Below are 20928 nucleotides of genomic sequence, written 5' to 3' on the forward strand. Positions count from 1 at the left end.
ATCAGTGCATCAATTTCAGACCATATTTGTCTGTCATAACGGGCTAGGATGGCTAAAGCGTTAGCCGCCCTAACAGAGACTGCCGCCATAGAAGAGAACCTTTTCCCAATCAAATCCAGGCGTCAACCTCCCTTGTCTGGTGGAGAGAGGATAGGCGTAGATGGATTTTTTAAACGCCTTTGCGCTGCCTGAGAGATCACTGAATCAGGCTTAGGGTGACTTGTAAGAGACGCTGGAGAGCCCTCCGGCGCTCAATATTTCTTATCCAACCTAGGAAGCACTGGAACTACAGAAGACGGTGCCTTCATAACTTTAATCCCTTCTTGCCAGATATGCTCAATTATGGGTATCGACCGGACAGTCTTCCTTTCCTGGTCCTTAAAATCATATAGGAAACAATCCAACTGATGGACTACCGAAGGTAAATGCAAACGGTTAGCAGCTCTGACCATAATATTATGGAATCCTCCTATATCTTCAGGAGGCGAATCCGAAGGAAGATGAGGCAGCGGTGAAGGAGTTTGCGCTATGTAATCATCCCACTCATCCGCTGGTGGAGAGGGGTCTGGAAGCTCACCTTCTTCATGTTCCTCTTCCGACGTAGCAGGGTCGTCTCTGGGAGGAGGAGGAAGTATGGGAACTGGTGCCATTACCGGAGTGGCCGGAGGTGGAGGCATTGGTGTTTGCGGAGCTTCTTGCGAAGGTTGAGGAGGTATAACAACATCCTCCTGAGGAGGAAACCTTTGTTTATAGTCCGCCAACATGCTCTTAAGATCCATGATTAACTATGGAGGGAATTGAGCAGACTGCTGCCTGGCCTGTTCAAAATATTGCTGGTACTGCACTGGTGGGGCAGAATAGTGATAGTAGTACTGATCCTGCTCGTCATATTCGTCATCCTCCTCCTGATATTTAACGTGTAACTCTGAAGGACTACGTGTAGCTCTAAACTCACCCTCATCTTCATCAGAGTTCTCAACGTCTAACAGATGGCTAGGAGGAAGCGGAGACATTTTTGGTGTCCTAAACTGCTATTATGCTGGTTGCTGAAATGGTGTTGATGGACCAGTATAATATGTTGGATATTTCACTGATGAAGGTGAAACTTTTGTCGTCGACGGTACTGTCACAGTCATTGGAAATGCTCTTCAGTCGACGACGGTAACGTCGTCGTCGTCGACGGTGGTGTAACTGTCGACAGTGTCTTCGCCTCAGACGATGGTGTCGTCGTCGGCAGTGTCGTCAACGTTGGTGTCGGCGGCGGTATTGTCGACGATGGTGTCTTTGTCGACGATGGTGTTGTCGTCGATGGTCTCGTCGACGGGGTATCATCGTCAACATCATCTTTGTCGTCGACTTCGTTGACAGGCTCGTCGACGAAGAGGTCTTGATTCTCGTCGACAAGGGCAGCATCAACGGTATAAAACCTCCAGAACTCACTGTTGATGTGGTGAACGACGACGACGATCTCGACGACGAGGTACTCAATGTGGTCGTCGTTGAAGTGGGAACAGGTGTCGATGGTGAACCTGCGCCTGATGAAGACTTGTGGCCATTTTTATCTTTAGAATGTCCAGAAGACTCTGGCTTTTCCTTAGATGTTCCTGGAATCTGAGGAGATCCAATCTCAGAGGAGATTTTCGGTTGCTTCTCCTTTTTAAGAGATTCTTTAGGCGCTTGAGAGGTTTTAGATTGTTTCTTCCTCTCCTCAGCCTGACCCTGAGGCGCCCTGGGCCCCTTGAGTGACATGGAGGATGTGTCGCTGTCAACATCAGAAGACGCAGATTGTCTTTTCTTCAGCTAAAGCAGAAGCCTTCCTTCTCTATCCCTCAAGGTCTTAGTGGAGAAGGTGCAGCAAATTTTACACTGCTTTGCCTCATGGCTCGGATAGAGGCAATAGATACACTCCTTATGTGCATAATCTACATGCACCCTCTTCTCCCCACAGGATTTACAGGCTCTGAATAATCCCTTCTTATCAGACATTCTTTTGAAAAGAAACCTAAAAGACTTATCTGAGAAATAAGAAGTAAACTAAGCAGAGCTCAGGGAGACTCCCTTACACTACGAAGTGCGGTGAAAATCTGAGGGACTCAACCTCTCTTGGGAATGTTCTAGAGGTTGCTAGGTGCTGATTGGCTGAGTTTCCAGTTTGGTCCTTTTTGTAAAAGGAAACAAATAGGCTATAGAAAAAGTGGTTGCTTCCATAATAGCCTATGGAAAGGTATTATCTAGTGCTTACTACTTTGTTATTTATGTACTTTGGGACTCCTACTATGAGGACGGGAAATGATTCAGACATGTGAATCTATGAAAGATACCCCAATACTGGATAACTGCATCCCTTTACCTTTAAATTACACCACTAACAACGTGATTTGGTGACTTAAAAGGTCCCAGTTTATTCAAACATAACATGGTTGTACATTTTGCAATTTTATTGGTTATTCATAAACATCAATGTTATTGTATACATTCATTGTCTTTGTACATTCCTTGTTGTTATGTGCTCCCAGACAGTATAGTTTGCTGAGTGCTCCTTTTGCCGGGCCTCTGTGTCGCCATTCCAGACTTCAACTTGCTACCGTCAGGACTTGCCCGGGTTGCGAGTGCCATTCCACTTGCCCTTGACCCTTTGCTGGCCCCCTGCCTGCTCCTCATGGCCCCTGCCATGTGGTATCCCAAGGGCCCTGTGGGAGCATCACATCTACTCTGTCTGTGGCTGTGTGCCGTCATTAGCTTCCTCAGTGCCCCTGCCGTGAGGCATCCCAAGCACACTGTGTGGGCCTTCCATCTCCCTCTATTAATTGTTTCTCTCTTTTGTATATCTTTCCTGGGTTTCTACCGCCTCACCTCTGCCTTGGGCTGCGACGCCCGCATCCTTTGGTGTGGGTGGGTGTGATTCTTTCTTCTCCTGTGGGGGGTGGTGCTAACTCAGGGCCTTGTGCCCTTCTTTAACGCCCCCCAGCCGCTTGCCAACTCGCCCCCTGATTGGGGGAAGCCGTAGGAAAATTTGGGATGACGAATCCTGGTCGCCCCTTCTTTCGCTGGCTTTCGCGACGGGGGAGGGCTTCTCGCCTCCGGGCGGCATTTGCACCGGGCACCCTTTGGGTCCGGCTGCGCCTTCCCCGGCCGGGTTTCGAAGCATTAGAGTGCAGGCAGGTGGTTGTAGTAGGCAGTGCAAGTTGCAATGTTATCATCCTTTAGTCCCTAGAGAAGACCAGCTATGTGCCTGCTTTTTGGGAATGTCTGTCCAGCAAGGAATTGCTAAAGAGCGCAACCCTAAATTTCCACTACCACCAAAAACTATAGCCAATGGATTGGGTCAATTGGGAAGGACTGTACTTGGTACCAGTACCCAGGGCAAAGAGAATTACCAGTATGTATGTACGCAGAGGCACAACTAGAGCCACATTTTGGAGGGCTACTAAACATTTCGGAGGGTGGGAGGGGGGGTGCTAATTCTTCCAGCAATAGTCACAGTGGGGATGCAGGGGCTCTAAGAAGGGGTGAAAAAACAACAAAGCCTCGTTAACAAGTAAGGAAAATGCTACTTACCAGTATGCATCTGTTCTTGACATGTAGAGCTGCAGAGTCCTACACTTAGCAATAGATCGCCGCCTGGTGTTGGGCTCGGATGATTGCAGGTTGTTGTCTTATTGGAAGAAGTCTTTGTAGTCACGAGATAGGTGACTCCTCCCTTGGACAATACTGCGCATGGTCATCGACTCCATCCTCAGATTGTTTTTCGCCATGATGGGAAATGATGGAGTTAGTAGAAGTAAAGAGAAAGGATGTCCATGCGTGTGCATCTAAGTAAGATGAGTACTGGAACGGATACAAGTCCCGGGGAGGCGGGAGGGCGTGTAGGACTCTGCAGCTCTACAGGCCAAGAACAGATGCATACTGGTAAGTAACATTTTCCGTTCGAGGCATATGAGCTGCAGATCCTACATTTAGCAACGATTGTGCAGCAGTGTCTCCCCTAGCGGTGGTCGCTTGTATCCGTTGCAGCATACTGAAATAGTGTTTTAAGGACAGCTTGGCCCACTGCAGCTTGCTGCTTGGCTTGCACATCAACACAATAGTGTTTAGTGAAGGTGTGTATTGTAGACCATGTTGCTGCCTTGCATATGTCCACTAGTGGTATGTTTCCTAAGAAAGCCATAGAGGCTACTAGTTTACGAGTAGAGTGTGCTCTAGGAAGAACTATTCGTGTACGCTTAGCTTTTCGATAGCATATTTGAATACACTTTACAATCCATCTTGCAATTCCTCCTTTAGATATGGGATTGCCTTTGTGTGGTGGAGAGAAAGATACAAATAGTTGTTTTGTCTTTCTGAAGGATTTGGTCCTGTCTGTGTAGTAGAGTAGAGCTCTTCTCACATCTAAGGTGTGTAAAGCCCTTTCTGCAACAGAGTCTGGTTTTTGAAAAAACACTGGTAACTCTACTGATTGGTTAAGGTGAAACGGAGTAATCACTTTTGGCAGGAATTTAGGATTGGGTCTAAGAACCACTTTGTTAGGATGTATTTGAAAAAAATGGTTTTTCTATTGTGAATGCTTGTATTTCACTAACTCTTCTGAGAGAGGTGATGGCAACAAGGAAAGCAGTTTTCCATGTTAGGAATTGCAGTTCACACTTATGTAACAGCTCAAAAGGGGGTCCCATGAGTCTTGTAAGGACCACATTCAGGTTCCATACTGGAGCAGGTGGTAACCTAGGTGGGATTATTCTCTTTAATCCTTCCATAAATGCTTTTATTGCAGATACTCTAAAGAGAGATAGATGTTGTCTATTTTGTAAATCCGCAGCAATTGCTGCTAGATGCAGGCGTATGGAAGAATGAGCCAAATTGGACCTTTGTAGGTGTAGAAGGTAGCAAATGATATTTTGGATGGAAACATCCAGTGGATCAATGTGATTGTTGTTACAGTATATTGCAAACCGTTTCCACTTAGCAGCATAGCATGCTCTGGTAGTGGGTCTTCTAGCTTCTTTAATTATATTCATACAGTCTGGTGGTAAGTTTAAGTAACCAAACTCTAGGACTTCAGGAGCCAGATCGCCAAATTCAGTTGGCTTGGTTCTAGGTGCCTTATTTCTCCATGGTTCTGTGTTAACAGGGATGGCGTGAGACGTCATTTCTGAAGTGGAACCAGTGAGAGATCTAGTAGCGTGGTGAACCACGGCTGACGTGCCCATGTGGGGGCCACTAGTATTAGTTTGAGAGACTGTAGTCTGAGCTTGCGTACTACTAGTGGAATGAGTAGGAGGCGGAAAAGCATACGCAAATCTGCCTGACCAGTTCATCCATATTGCATTCACCACCGACCGTAGGTGTGGAAACCTGGCGGCGAAGGTTGGGCATTTTGGGTTCTCGTGGGTGGCAAACAGGTATATTTGTGGATGTCCCCACATTTGGAAGTATGGTTGAAGAACTTGTGGGGGCAACTCCCATTCGTGAATCTGTTGTGACTGGTGACTCAACAGATCTGCTATCTGGTTTTGAATTCCTGGAAGGTGTTCTACTGTCAGATGTATGTTTTGAGGGATGGCCTGTCTCCAAATGTTCTGTGCAAGTTGGGACAGTTACAGAGAGTGTGTCCCCCTGTTTTTGTATATAATACATGGCTGTCATATTGTCCGTCCGGACAGGGACAGCTTTGTTTTGGATTTGTACTTGAAAAGTTTTGAGTGCTAGGAAAATTGCTAGCAACTCCAAATGGTTGATGTGGAACTGTTTCTGTTGAGTGTTCCACTGACCTTGTGTGGTATAATGCAAGAGATGGGCTCCCCATCCTGTGAGGGATGCATCTGTCGTGAGCACTATCTGTGGAACAGGATCTAGGAACGGCCATCCCTTTGTCAAGTTTTTGGTGATCCACCATTGCAGAGAGCGATATGTACGGCTGTCTACCAACACCAGGTCTGTGAGCTGACCTTGAGCCTGATTCCACTGTTGTGGGCGCATTTGCAGTCTTGCGTGAGGAACTATAAAGATGCAAGACGCCATCATGCCTATTAGTTTCATGAACACCCTGGCTTGGAGAGAGTGCTGGCATTGAAAAAGGGAGACTAAGTTCTGAATACTCTGAATCCTGGCTTGACTGGGATACGCTAGAGCTACAGATGTGTTTATAGTAGCTCCTAGATAATGAGGAACGTGCGAAGGCTCTAGGTGAGACTTGGTGTAGTTTATCGTAAATCCTAAGTTGTGAAGTGTTTGAATTGTTTGTTTTGTGTGTTGTGCACACTGGTTGAACGATTTTGCTTTTATGAGCCAGTCGTCGAGGTAGGGGAAGGCATGTATTTGTTGTCTTCTGAGATGTGCTGCCACTACTGCTAAGCACTTTGTAAACACTCGTGGTGCTGTTGTGACCCCGAATGGAAGGATTTTGAACGGATAGTGTTGTCCTTGTATGACAAACCTTAAATACTTCCTGTGCGCAGGATGTATTGGAACGTGAAAGTAGGCGTCTTTTACATCTAGTGTGGACAGAAAGTCTGCCTGTTGTAGTAATGGGAGTACTTGTTGTAAAGTGATCATGTGAAAATGATCTGATTGTATGTAGTGGTTGAGGGGCCTGAGGTCGAGAATTGGTCTTAATGTCCCGTCCTTTTTCGGAATTAGGAAGTACAGGAAGTAAACTCCTGTTCCTTGTTCCTCTAACGGGACTACTTGAATAGCGTCTTTTTGTAGAAGTGCTAGAACTTCCTGTTGAAGCAGAGTTATGTGTTCTGCAGACATTGGACGCTGCCTGGGTGGTATGTTTGGGGGGGTTGCTGTGAGTTCTAGGCAGTAGCCATGTTGGATAATTTGTCTTACCCACCTGTCTGTTGTGATGGAGTCCCAGACAGGTAGGAACTGTGAAAGTCTGCCCCCAACAGGAGTGGAATGCTGTAGGGGAGGCAGAGGGAAGTCACTGTTTAGGAGTGGAAGAGGAGCGGTTGTTGCTATTACCTCTACCTCTTCCCTTGTTGTTATTGCCTCTGTATCCTCCTCTAAAGTAGCCTTTATTAGAGGAGGTTTGTGTGTGCGTTTTAAAAGATGATATTGTATCTGCACCGGTGTGCTTGGACACTCCTCTATAAGAGGAGCGGCGAAAATAACCTCTAGTTTGGGTGGATTGTAATGCCCCCATAGACTTAGCGGTGTCTGTGTCTTTCTTCATGTTTTCTAGTGTATTATCTACTTCTGGCCCGAACAATTGGTTCTGATTAAAGGGCTGGTTCAGGATGGTAGTTTGTACTTCTGGTTTGAAACCTGAAATGCGTAACCATGCGTGACGCCTGAGAATAACACTAGTGTTAACTGCTCTGGATGCTGTGTCAGCTACATCTAGTGCGCATTTAATTGAGGCATTAGTCGAATGGCAGATGTCCCTTAATGTATACTGGATCAGCTGGTGCTGGTCTATACTTTTTCTCTATTCTAGGATTTAGCACCCTACATCGTACTGGATCTTTAAAAATCTCTGGAGCATGTTTAATGACTCCTTTGATCATTGGTACTATTTGGGTAGACGTTTGTGACTGTTCAAAAGTGTCTAACAAGAAGTCCTCCTCAATGGCATCAGAGTGCATAGGAACCCCATGGTAAAGTGCAACTCTGTTTAATAAATGATTAAACCCAATACTATCCTCTGTAGGGGAAGGTTTTGTTGGGTAGTACTGAGGATCAGGGATGTCTGGTGCATTGTTTGGTGCAAAATTATATGCATCGTCATCCTTGGGATATTCTGTGTTGATATCCTCATCTAAAGGGTATGTATGTGGTTCTGGTACATCATCCCCCCTACCTAAATCATACTCCTCGTCAGTGTGGTGTGATGATGCAGGAGATTGAATAGGAGAAGGTATAGGTTCAATATATGGAGTAATAGGAGAGGAAGAAGGTGAAGGAGAGGAAGGGTGCATTGGAGAAGTTGCACAATCCTTTTTGGCAGGAACCACATGTGTAAGTGGTGTGCCTGCTGGTCTTTTTTTATAAGGATTTGCTTCCACATGTCCAGTTTTTGGATTAATATGGACTTTTTTCTGTGTAGGATCTGGTCTAAACAGATCTTTCTCTTCTATAATCTTCTTCGGCGTCGATTTTTTCGGTGCCGATAGAGGTGGTCTAGTGTTCTTTGCCTTAGAAGGAGTAATTGAGTCCTGTGGCAATGTTTTCGGTGCCGAAGGTTGTTTAGTCTTATCTGGGGTCTTTGGTACCGATATTGGAGGTTTCGGCGTGGAGACAGGTTTTGCTGGGCCTGTGGCTCCGGAATCTGGCTTCCCCGCTTTGTTTTTGGAACCGGAAGGTTTCGGAGTCAAAGCTTTCGGGTCTGGTACGGGTTTTGGCTTTGGCACAGATGTGTCTTTTGGTACGGGTGCCGAAGTGTCCTTGTCTTCGGGCACGAAGGGCGTTTTGTCTTTGGTGCCGACGAGTCCTTCGGTATCGAAGGATGTTTCGGTGCCAATGGAGGAGGTGTAATTGGCACATGGTGTTTCTTCGGTGCCGAGGCACTGGAAGGCGTATTCTCTTTCCTCTGAGCCGGGCCTGAAGGCGGGGCGTTAGAGGGTAAATTTCGGTCTCGACTGGGCCCCATGGGCGGAGTGCTGACCCTTGCCTTTTGTTTGGGTAGTGTCTGTCGTGCAGGGGCAGATGTACTCACGGGTTGTCAAGATGGAATCGAATCGTCCGAATCCTCTGCCCCCGATATGATCTGGAGATCAGGCGAGTCTTCCTCTGCGCCGAGTGGAGGCTCGTCCTCGGAGATATCTTCGATTGGATCTTCGTCCTCGGAGACGTCTTCTTCGACGATCTCCTCCTCAAAGATGGCCTCCGGTGCTGGTGCTGATCTCCTCATCTCGTGTCGACGGGCCCTCCGATCCAGATGGTCTTCTTCGATCGGAAGGAGGCACAGGCTGTGCAGGTCGACTCATCGTGTTCTGGCGAGAGACAGAGGTTGCAAACCTCGTGATGGTCGCTATGAGGGAATTTTGCTCGACATACCGGGTTTCTCTTGAATGGAGTTCTGTCCATGAGGCGTAGGCCGTACGGCGCCGATAGGCCCAACGGCCCGCGTCGACGCACTGGAAGGTAGCTGGTGATGTCGACAAGTCTATTCGATGTCGAAATAAGTTTATTTAAAGTTTCTCGCTTCGAAAATGCAGAAAAGTCTTTTCTAGCCGGAACGGAAAACTTTCATCCGAACCCAGAGGCGGAAAAAAACAATCTGAGGATGGAGTCGATGACCATGCGCAGTATTGTCCAAGGGAGGAGTCACCTATCTTGTGACTACAAAGACTTCTTCCAAGAAGACAACAACCTGCAATCATTCGAGCCCAACACCAGGTGGCGATCTATTGCTAAGTGTAGGATCTGCAGCTCATATGCCTCGAACAATGTCTTTTAAAGACCTGTGAAGTACTCGGGTGCGGCTGTGTGTGTGTCCGGGAAGCAGCTTCAGCCCGGGCTGACACACACGACAGGGGGGCTGAAGCCCTTTCAACCCTATGGGCGTTGCAAGCCTGTATGTACGTATATGGTATTTCTATAGCGCAAACATGGCCAAATAGCAACCCAGTGCTGTACGTGGTGAAAAACAAGCATAAAGTCATAGAGCAATAGGAGGGGAAGCTGGGTTGTTCACAGTTAACACACTGTTATGTAGTGTTCTTTAAAGAGGAGAGCCTTCAACTCTTTTTTCAATTGGAGCAGCATTGGGGCAGTCCTGAAAATGGGATGTTGTCCACATCTTGGGTGCACAGATGGAAAAGGCCTACTGTCTTGTTTTTTTCATTTTTGCACTGCTTACTGGTGTCTTGGCTGCGGATGTGCAGAGAACCATCAGAGATGGTAAGCTTGACTGCAAAATCTGCAGTTGCGCTGATCGTGATAGCTTTGTAAATGATGCGGCTGGTTTTGAAAATGGTGCGGGCTAGCAAGGGTAGCCATTGAAGTTCCATCAGGTTGGGGGTGATATGATCACATTTCTTCATACCCTAGATGAAAAATGCTGCACTGTGTAGGATGCCCATAATGGGAGCCATGTGGAGTCTGGGAGGTCATGGAGTAGGGCATTACCACATCTAGACAACATCGGCTTGATCAGCAATTCTGTCATTTCCGGGAAGAGACTGACTTTCTTTAGAAGGGAAAGTTGGTACCAGACCATCCATATGTTTTTTGGCTATGTGCTCCTTGAGAACGAGATTGGTATGCAGGGGGAATCCAAGTTCCTTCGCAGTCAGTGAAAGTTGGGGTTTGAAGCCGTCCAATTTATGTCACAGAGCAAGGTTTGTACTGTATCTTGTTTGCTGTTCTAGACAAATAACATCAATTAGGTCTTGAGCTTCAGATAGGTGCTGGACAGCCAGGTCTGGATAATGAGCAAGCGGTGTTTGAGGCGTTGGACAGTTCAGGCAGAGAAGACTTTCAAGTAGAGCTGTGTATCGTCTGCATATTGGTGAAGCTTGATGGTGTTATCTGTGAGTAGTGCACAAAGTGACTCCATATAAAAGCTTAATATGGCAGGTGAAGGCTTCTACACATCTTTAATATATAAGATGAGAAGTGATAGTATGGAGCCCTGAGGGACTCCCCAGCAGTTATGGATCTTTTACGACCTGGCGGTATTAGTGTGAACAAACCTGTGTCAGCTGGAAAGGCAGGAGGCGAACCCGTGAAGAATGATGCTGAATAAGAAGGTTCCTGAGAAATGGTCAAGCCATCTCGGCAACATCCTTAGTATATGAATCTAGAAATTATTTATTTATTTTTTTCTTCTACTTTCTTTGTCGTTTTTTTCTCCTCATTTACCGCCAATCTCGTCCTGAATGCACACTCAGGCAGGCCATACCCTCACTTAGGAAACTGAGAGGCTTGGTTCTTGTGTCAGAGCCAAAAGAGTTGGACAAAGTACAAGTAAACGGAGTCGAGATCCAACGATGCTTAAATCTTTCGTTTTATGGTTCAATCTTGATCAGTACATGCGAATATACAATCAGACTCTTTAGGGCTGTAGGATTCCTAAGATACGAAATGACGCACAAAGCCAATGGGGTCAAAACCGGCTGCGTCTTCTCACCCGTGATGCCTACATCTTTCCAGATACTTCCGTTTACCAACGACCTGAACTTACCCGTCTAGACTTTCCGCAAACCGGCATACTGTGCCCAGCGAGAGTCTGCTCTGCCATAAGACTCGTTGCGCCTCTCCATGCCACGCAGCCGGTTTTGACCCCACCGGATTGCGCGCCATTTCGTATCGTAGGAATCCTACAGCCCTGAAGAGTCACATCCTCCACACGATGTGACGAAACACGTGTCGGCTGATTGTATATTCGCATGTACTGATCAAGATTGAATCCTAAAACTAAAGATTTAAGCATCATTGGTTCTCGACTCCGTTTACTTGTACTTTGTCCAACTCTTTTGGCTCTGACACAAGAACCAAGTACTTTGATACGTGTGCACAGGACTTGTACCTAATTGTTTGGTATGGGACTTGTCCCTCACCTATACAGGTGCTGTTTTCTGTCTGGGTTTATACCCCTGACCTGTTTTGCACCATGATATCTGAAGACATTTATATCCAACTTATATCGTACCTGCTAGAGCGCCATTTCTTCCTGTCCTTTACCCAAACCCAATCTTCTCTCACCTCTATGCAGCTATGTTCCCTCCGATATTTCCCTGAGTATAGGTAATACATTAGTCATGTAGAATAGCCTTGGTTAACTTCTATTTATTTTCCTCTATTAGCACAGGGTTTGGAGTTGGCTTTTGACCCGTCTCTGCCTCCCCCAGATTTTAGTGACTGTTTTATCAGGTGATCCTCAATGCCAATGCTTCTCAAGTTTAGAGTTAGTCTTGAAAGCCATGCACCCATTCAGGCGTTTCCCAAAATATCAAGATGGCCGCCACTGCCCTAATCCTCAGAGGAGGGATGCGTTCTGGAAATCATATGGAATGGTGTATCAGTAAAGACTCAAAAGCCAAAGTTAAGTGATTATTCGGGGGATAGTTACTCAGCAGGACCACCAAGGAGCCCTTCAGAATTCCAGCATTCAATCAACATTTGGTATATAGTTTAGTCATATTACCCAACACGATCAGCGACATGCAGGTATTTTAAATTAAATATCCGGAAGGCAGTAAATAAACAATTTGCCTTCTCCAGAAAGACCAATATGCTCAAATGACCTTCTGCAGCGTTAACACAGAAAGGGTTCAGAAAATTATCCATATGAAAAACCTCTTTCAGTGCCAAACCAAAAAAAACTAAATATACATTGAAGGAAAATTTTGGTACGCCAGGTTCAAGGGCCACAATATCCCCAAAAACCTTTCAGATCCTCAAGGCCATTTATAAGCTGGTGTGTATAATGAATCGGTAATGTCTTTGAGAGCTTCATGATCACTAGAGCAGATACAGTTAGTAACAAATAACTGAACTGCCCACATTTTCAGAGGAACTCCAAAAGGCTAGTTCTCCTAATTGAAAACGTTGCCCAGCACCCGACATCTACAGAGCAGGGATCATCTTCTCCTAAGGTACGATTCTCTCATTAGTACGCACACTTTCAGTCTCCGTTTCTCATATATTGCAAGATTGCCCCTGATGGAAGCAGCGTTTAATAGTAAAAGAATACCCCAAAACTATCCTGTAAATGTTTTAAACTTAGCTATTATTCCTACTAGAAGAGGCAGAAAGACAAAGTGGTCGTTGTGACTCGTTCAAAGCCATCATGACAGTAGTGCTGCCACTGTTCTAAGGCACCCCTAACTTCATTGACTCTTGATTCTTATAAAAGTAACATGATATGGGTTTAGTAATTGTTTTTAGATTCTGAAAGGTTTTAATATTCTAGCATGGAGGATTACACATATGAGTCTATTATTATTAATGCTTTATTTAGAAAGAATTTGTATATGTCTGGAAAGTGCCCCACAGTGTGTACAATTCGCATGTCATGTTCTCACTTTCTAATACGTGTACATTTCTCATGCTGTATTCCCATACACAGCTTAAGAACGAAAAAAAAAGTTCAGATGTTTTTAAATGTATAAATCTTTCTCAGAGCTGGATCCAGGGTGAGAAGGTTGTCTTAATGTGTGCAGTCTCATTTTGTTAATGGGTTGGTCTAACTTCCACAGGGTATCATAAGTTTGAAATGTTTCTGAAGTAAATAACCCATCTGGTATTTAAGGATAACGTTTTATACAATGGTTAAGCAATAATGCTGATCCATTTACTAAGCACCCCCTCCCCCAGGTACAAGGTTCCTTGACAGGCCGATTTGCCAGTTTCTGGACTACTATGCAAGATCTAGAGGTGGTCAAAATATCAGAATACTTGTGTCCAGGGCCACAACATTAAACAAGTTGCCTCACATTATTGTAAAGGACTTCTTTTGCAGAGGTTTGTGGATGCTAAAAAAGCTTGCATGATACATTTCTTCATAAAGATGGATCTCAGTGAAAGGTTTTAAAATTACATTTAGGTTAGTAGATAGTATCACCTTACCCAGAGAGAAGGTGGTATGCAGGGCTTGCAGTTGACTAAATGGCTGGTATTTAGCAGGCTTTTGTTACTTAGTACAAAAGCCTCAGATCAAAGGATGCCATCTTCTCAAATATATAAGAGGTAGGGCGTGCAACTGAACCAGATTAAGATCTTCCACAGACAAACTTACTTTAAAGAAAGAAAGAAGTTGAAGGAGAAAGTACGATTAAGATGAATGGCCATATTAGATGTGTAATCTTTTGGTCTGCTCCTGTAGACACCAATAGCCAGGTAATATATCCCACTCAATATAATTTTACCCCAGGACAGAACTCGATGGTTTGAAAAAAGCATTGCATTGTCCACATAGTAAGGGGAAATAATAAAGGTTTTATTCAGCATGCACTAGGAAAATATGAGCCATTTACTTCTGCTTTGGGATTTTGTAGAGGACTTTCTGGCAGCTGCCAGAACACAAAGTTTTCAGATGAAAGGTCAGATGGGTATTTTGCTTAAATAGGGGCCATATATTCAAGCAGAGTGACTGTGGAGATGTGTTAAAGATTCTTTCCACCCATCTAACTGGTAAACAAGCCCAGTATCTGAGGTTGCTTAGCACTAGATGACATTTTTGAATTTCTCTAAATTTGGCCAAAATTGACAAGGCCAGGTTGCAGAAAAGATGTTGCTGGAGTATCAGATTTATTCCTGGTACTTTTTGATGAACCATTAAATTGGAGGAGCAGGAAGAAAAGAAAACCTATTCCACTAACGAAGTAGAACAGAAGAATGGTCAGGGTGAGGGCAGACAACTGTACATCTTCGAGTATCATACAATTCAATCTTTTACATAACCGGTTACAATGCAGCCACCACGGACACTATCACTCTAAAGAAGTTTACACATCCTTCTGAAGAGGAGTTGAATGTAATGAGTACATACATTTTAAAAAACACCAATTATTTAAGAACATCATAAACATATTACTACATAAAGTGTGACAAGCTTCAACAATATATTTGTTTAGAAACACTCAATCATATTAGATCAAAAATGAGATCAAAGACCAAGCAACTGCACAGAAAGTAATTAAAAAACAAGTGTATTGTGCCAGTAACTGCCAAGGGACAATGGTTCAAGATCTACAAAAGCTCCACAGACAGTAACATGTAAAGCAATATGCAGACTATGGAATTACCTTTCTTTCCTGACTTTTCTTCCTAGCTGAGGAGTTACCCATCAACTGCAGCGAATCAAACAGATATGCCAGCACTCCACGGTCAAGATCTCCACTCACAGACAAAGCCGTAGGCAGCACATTCTTCCTTCCGTCTCGGCCCTGCATAGAGAACCAAGAGAGCATTTAGCCACATCCTAACTTCAGCACTACGAGTACAGGGCCTATTACGTTTTACAAATGTAAAACGAATTACTAGCGCTATTTTAGGCACTCAACAGTGCTTTCTTTCTTCCTCATCATGCATCAAAAGTCTTTCAGTGAAACAGAATAAGGAGTTCAAGAAAATTCCTGGATTGGTAGAGCTTTTATGTTACTTTGTTGATGGGCTTTGGTTTTTATGTAGAGCACAGAGCATGTGAGAAAATGTGATGTTTGCGGCATGATGAGAGTACTTAAAGACCTAAGTCATGTGTGAATAGTTTGGCATCTTAGTCAATAACATCGCATGGGAATAGGGCACAGGTTTTCCGGATACATATCCGGCTAATGTGCTCTAACAGAGTTAAAGCAACCAGGAGGGTTCACTGAAATTGAATATAAAAACTGCAGCAGGAGACAAATATGCAAACGTATCCATAACAGTCCATTTCCCACATTTGGGAATAAATGTTTTATATAATAACAAAAACGTTTTAATAATTCCCCTCGAATCAACCAATGTGAGTCAGTGACATGTTTTATCAGAATATGCCAGTGGTTTTCTCACAGCAAGTTCACTACCGGCAGAATTCCACAAAGTATGGTCTCTCTCTCTCTCGCTGCGTGCAAAGACAAACCATCAGATTTCTTTTGCATGTACTCATTTATAAAATAAGAGACCTGGGGCCAGATGTATCAAGTGTATTCTCGTTTGCAAACGGGCGGATTCGCAGAATCGGCCCGTTTGCGAACGGGAAAAAGCCTTTTTGTATGTATCATTCCAAAATGCAATTGCAAAATAGGGAATCGCAATTTTTGCGATTTCCTATTTTGCAAATGCATTTAGAGAATCGCAATTTGAGATTCTCTAAATGCAATGCAGGAAGCGCTTTTTAAATTGCGACCCAGCTTTAAGGAATCGCAATTTACCACCAACTTCAAGTTTGTGGTAACTTGCAAATCCTTAAAAAAATTCAAAATTTTGCATTTTTATACGCGTCATGTGGCGCACTAACATGTCCTTAGGGCATTAAGAGGCATACCCTATGCACACACTTAATAAGTATAAGAAGGTCACGATGTGGCCCTGGACAATTTGACAGTTAAATGCAGAGGAACAACAGTAATGCATTCAATATTAAGCTATTGGTTTACAAGAATGAACATATATAGACAGAAATGGTCTTGTTATCTTGATTTAATTTATCATAGCTTGAAAACAACCAGCCGACACGTGTTTCATCGCATCTCGCGAATCTTCAGGGCTGGAAACAATACAGAAAAAAGGGGCTATTCTTGCGAATTAATACAAAACAACATGGCTACTGATAGCCTGTAATCCACTTATGGCCGACTATCAGGACAAGCATCGGAACAGAAAATTTCATGCATAAGTATAAATCCTTGAGAAGGTTTGAGGAAGACATCCTTTAGTGTGCCGAGGTGCCCTTGGTTATAACCCTCGCTTTGTACTGGTATTGTGTATATTTCATGCGATTGGGCGAGCCCTAGTGCACGATGACACCCCAAACAAGTGGTGTTCGTTCTGTGTAGAAAACTCTGTGTTTCTGTGATTCCATGCCAAGATTATTTGTGGTAAGGTGCCGAGTTTGGTTCACGGTGAAATTCAAAAAATCATGCAAGATAATAGGTGCACCGTGACTAAATATAAAACATTTCCACACATACCTCTGAATGGTTGTGTGTAGACCACGAGGTCTACATTTGAAGATAAAAAACAAAAGACAGGAGAAGGAAAAGGGGCAAGAGAAAATAAGAACAGAAGAGAGGCGGGGGAAAAAAAGGAAAGAATTAGCACTCCGTGAGTTTACTGTGCGCAGACTCAAGATCTGATCTTATCAATTGCATCAGGGAAAATGTTAATCTCGAGGGTAAATAAGAAAACAGAGCTAATAAAAAACGAAGGGGTAGGCTCACCGCTCTTCCGGTGATACTTCCGACCCAGAGGGGCCCAAGACCAATATTAAATTCAAAGATCAGGTTGGGTTAATTGGCTGCAACAAGGTTAGAAAAAAGAATAGATTTAGGCGTAAGGGAAAAAGACTGGTGAAGCTCATATCATGTCTGAAGGCACCAGTGGTGGAAATAACTAATTATCAAAAACAAAATCTATATCCAAGCTCTGCTATTCAATCAATTAATTGTGGCACTGGTTCCTGTGTGCCCGACAGAGTTTGCAACATCTATCTTTATTTAGATTGACCATTAAAAAAAAAAAAAAAAGGGGTGAGATAGAGGAATCCTGTATTTATCTCATCTCACATTGCTCTGCTGGTCTAGTGCTCTAACTGTGTGGAAAATGTATCCACACATGACGTAAAAATAGGTGAATTGAAAGTATTTTTAAATTACCTGATAAGCGTAATGCGCTTTTATGGGTAACCCGGGTGATGGTATTAGGTTTTGAAAATATTATGTCCTTAGGGCATCTATGTGCGCCACATGTTCACACATGCATATTTCAGGGGTGCATCAGGGTGGCCTTTTAGCCACCTTGCACCCTTCAAATTGCATGCGCAATTTGCGAGTACCTATTGGGTACTCGCAAATTGCACATGCAATTCCTAATCATTCCTATGGGCCTATAGGCCCATAGAAATAAATGGGATGCGATGCCAAATTGCGAGTCGCAAATAAGGAATGTGTAGGAATCGCAAAAAAGTTGCTGAAACCTACATACTTTGCATTTTGCAAATCTATAATAGCGAATCAGTACAATTCACTATTATAGACTCGCAAAATCCAATGTTGATACCTATGGCCCTGTATTGTTTCCCCCAAACTGTTTATTGTGGTTTTTAACCCTTTCGATGCTGATGACGGAATGGTTCCGTCATCAGCGTCGGTTGAGCTGTGCTGATGACGGAACCGTTCCGTCATGACTCCGCCCGCGAAAGGCGGAGCCAGCATGGGCGGGGAATTCGCGCCGCACGGATGCGGTTAAGACATTTTAGCAATATTCACAGGCATTGTAAAGAGGCAGTGAGCATGTAATAGATGCTACTCAGTTGTACAACAGAAACATTGTACATAGCATACCTGGGCCTACATTTAAGGATACATTACTAGACATTATGCCCCAGTCTATACTGAGGCTCAACAAATGGCAGCAATGCTCGTATGCAACCAGGACATGTATAACATGTTTTGAGTACTGTGTGTTTGACAACAAATAAAGCAAACCTGTCCTGCCAAGCCCGTCTGGGCCCGTCCGCGGCCGGACACGGCCCAGGGCCATAACCCCTGGTCCCCGACTACGTTACTCTTTACAGCAATTAAAAGAGCTGAACTTAGGTAAGCCACATAACGATTGCATTCCTGTTTGTCCTACCGCGGTGGTGGGCGTCTCCCCCCCCCCCGTGTCCGGGATGTTCCTACCAACTCCCACACACTTACACATCAGCTCTTCTAGACCCTATCTACACTTTGTCTAATGCTCCGGACAATGCTGTCTCTCATAGTTGTCGAGCAGCGCTTATTAATACACGCTCTCTACCATCCCATAGTTTCCAGATCAGCGAGTTCATACTCGCCCATGACCTGGACTTACTATTTGCCACTGAAACTTGGGCAGATGCCGGGTCAGGACCTGACTTTTGCGCTGCAACCCCTGATGGATATAGTGTAGCCAGACCTGACAGACCCATAGGAAGAGGTGGCGGTCTCGCTATTATTTACAAGGATAAATACCGTACCACCTTGGATCCCATAAATGCCGCTAACTGTGAAGCAGCTACCTTTGCTATTAGCATTAACCCCAAACAAGCCCTGAAAGGTATATTACTATACCGGCCGCCTGGCCCCCGAAACCCCTTTCTTTCCACTTTTTCTGACTTAAATGATCACATCATAAGCTCTGAGAAATATATGGTATTGGGAGACTTTAACTTCCACTTGGAAGAGCAGGACAACCACGACACAATCCAACTCACTGCTGATCTCTCCAATCTGGGATTACATCAACTGGTCAAGGGCACCACACATCAGGCAGGACATACCTTAGATGGTCTGTTCACTAATGATCCTGACATTTCTGTACTGGACACCATTCCTATCACGTGGTCAGACCACAGGGCCATTATATTTCAGCTATCTATCCGGACTGCAAATCCTTCATTACCCAGGCCACGAACCAGGGCTGGGACTCGTTCCTGGAAAAACGCGGATATCCCTAAGATGCTAAATTCCTTGGCCTTCTCCTGCCCTCAGGAAGGAGATACCCCTGCACTATCAGCCTCAGACTTCCAGGATTGGATTCGAAGTGCCGCTGATCTAGTGGCCCCAGAGAAACTCACGAGACCTAATAGAGCATCTCCATCGGCCGCCTGGTACACTGAAGATCTCAGACTTCACCGCCAACACTGCAGGAATCTAGAAAGGCGCTGGAGGAAAGTCTATTGCCCTACAGCCAAACAAACCTATAATGATGCTCTCAGAATATACAAAAAGGCGATTATTGCCCAAAAAACTGCTTTCTTCTCTGCACAAATAGAGAATTGAATTTGAATTTGAATTTAAAATATTTGTATAGCGCATCATTCACCAGGCGGTTTCTTGGCGCTGTGGAAGCAACTTTAGCAGTAGGGACGAGAACTGGCAAAAAGAAAAAAAAAGGGGGGTCAGTTTACATTGCAGAAAGCCTGAGTGAATAGAAAGGTCTTGAGATCTTTTCTAAAAGTGGAATATTGTGTGGCCAGACGTAAGTGGTCGGGGAGGGAATTCCAGAAGGATGGTGCTAGGAATGAAAAATTGGTTCCACCCCATTTCTTACGTCTGTACCGGGGAACCTGAAGAAGAGCTTGAGTAGATGAGCGAAGCTCACGAGCAGGGGTATATTCTTTTAACAATGAAGAGATGAAAGCAGGGGCAGTGCCCTGGCGGGCCTGAAAGACCATGCAGCCTCTTTTAAAAAGGGATCGCTCCCTAACAGGTAGCCAGTGTAGTGCCTTCAATAGAGGGGTAGAGTGGTGGGAACGAGAGAGGCCATGCACCAATCTGGCCGCCTGGTTTTGAACCAGCTGGAGCTTCCGCAGACTATACGCTGGGATGCCGTTGTAGAGGGCGTTGGCATAGTCCAGCCGGGAAACGACCAGAGCGGACATGATTAGCTTAAGTGCAGGAGGAGAGAAAAAACGAGAGACAGAGCGAATAGTTCGAAGAACAAGAAAGCAGGAAGAACTCCGCTAATTCTGCTAGAGAGCTGTTCTCTGTCGTTACGACTTTGTCCACCCCCTCCACCGGACCCGGGGTCGAACCCTCACAGATCTTCTGTAATCAATTGTCCACTTTTTTTACTACAAAGGTGGCAGATATATATGCATCTTTTGAAGGGGATACCACCACTAAACATAGAGTCTGTACTGGGGAAGAAATAATTTCTGATCACAATCATGATACTTTTCCCTGCTTTACACCCACCTCACAGGACAACATTATCAGACTCATTTCTACCATCAAGTCGGGTTCCCCTCTGGACCCTTGTCCACCTTCCGTGATGGCAAAACTCACAGAGGAGATCTCACGTCCACTCATGGAAATCTGCAACACTGCATTCCAGACAGGTCAATACCCCAACCTGTGGAAGAAGGCTGTCGTAAAACCCCTTCTAAAAAAACCTTCCCTAGACCCTACAGCTGTGGCCAGTTACAGACCCATTGCGTGTCTGCCCTTTCCTGCCAAAGTATGCGAATTCCTGATGAATAGACAACTCTCAGAGTTCGTCGAGGTTCACCAACTCCTCGACGAAACGCAGTTTGGTTTCAGGAAAGGGCATGGAACTGAGACCGCCTTGATAAAGGCCTCTGATGAGATCAGGGCGATCATGGACCAGGGAGGGGCGGCTGTCTTGATCCTTTTGGATCTGGTGGCAGCCTTTGACACGGTCGACCACACCATTCTGGTCGACCGTGTCACAGCCCTGGGGATAAACGGTTTGGCCAGGGACCTCATTTCATCTTTCCTGGAAAACCGTACCCAGACAGTGAGGCTGGGAGAGTTCTATTCCCCTATCTCTGCACTCCCTTGTGGAGTC

General features: G+C 44.8%; 1 protein-coding gene across 5 annotated transcripts in view; it reads right to left on the reverse strand.

The window, feature by feature from the left end:
* The window catches only part of POLG2 (DNA polymerase gamma 2, accessory subunit), a 278334-nt gene that overhangs the window by 87025 nt on the left and 170381 nt on the right, over positions 1-20928 (reverse strand). For all 5 annotated transcript variants that reach the window (XM_086930918.1, XM_086930920.1, XM_086930922.1 and 2 more), the window contains one exon: positions 14697-14837. In XM_086930918.1, the coding sequence (XP_086787044.1) occupies positions 14697-14837 (141 nt within the window). The remainder of the gene's footprint in view (positions 1-14696; positions 14838-20928) is intronic.

Source organism: Lissotriton vulgaris, chromosome 7 (genome assembly GCF_964263255.1).
Source record: "Lissotriton vulgaris chromosome 7, aLisVul1.2, whole genome shotgun sequence".
Classification (NCBI taxonomy): Eukaryota; Metazoa; Chordata; class Amphibia; order Caudata; family Salamandridae; genus Lissotriton; species Lissotriton vulgaris.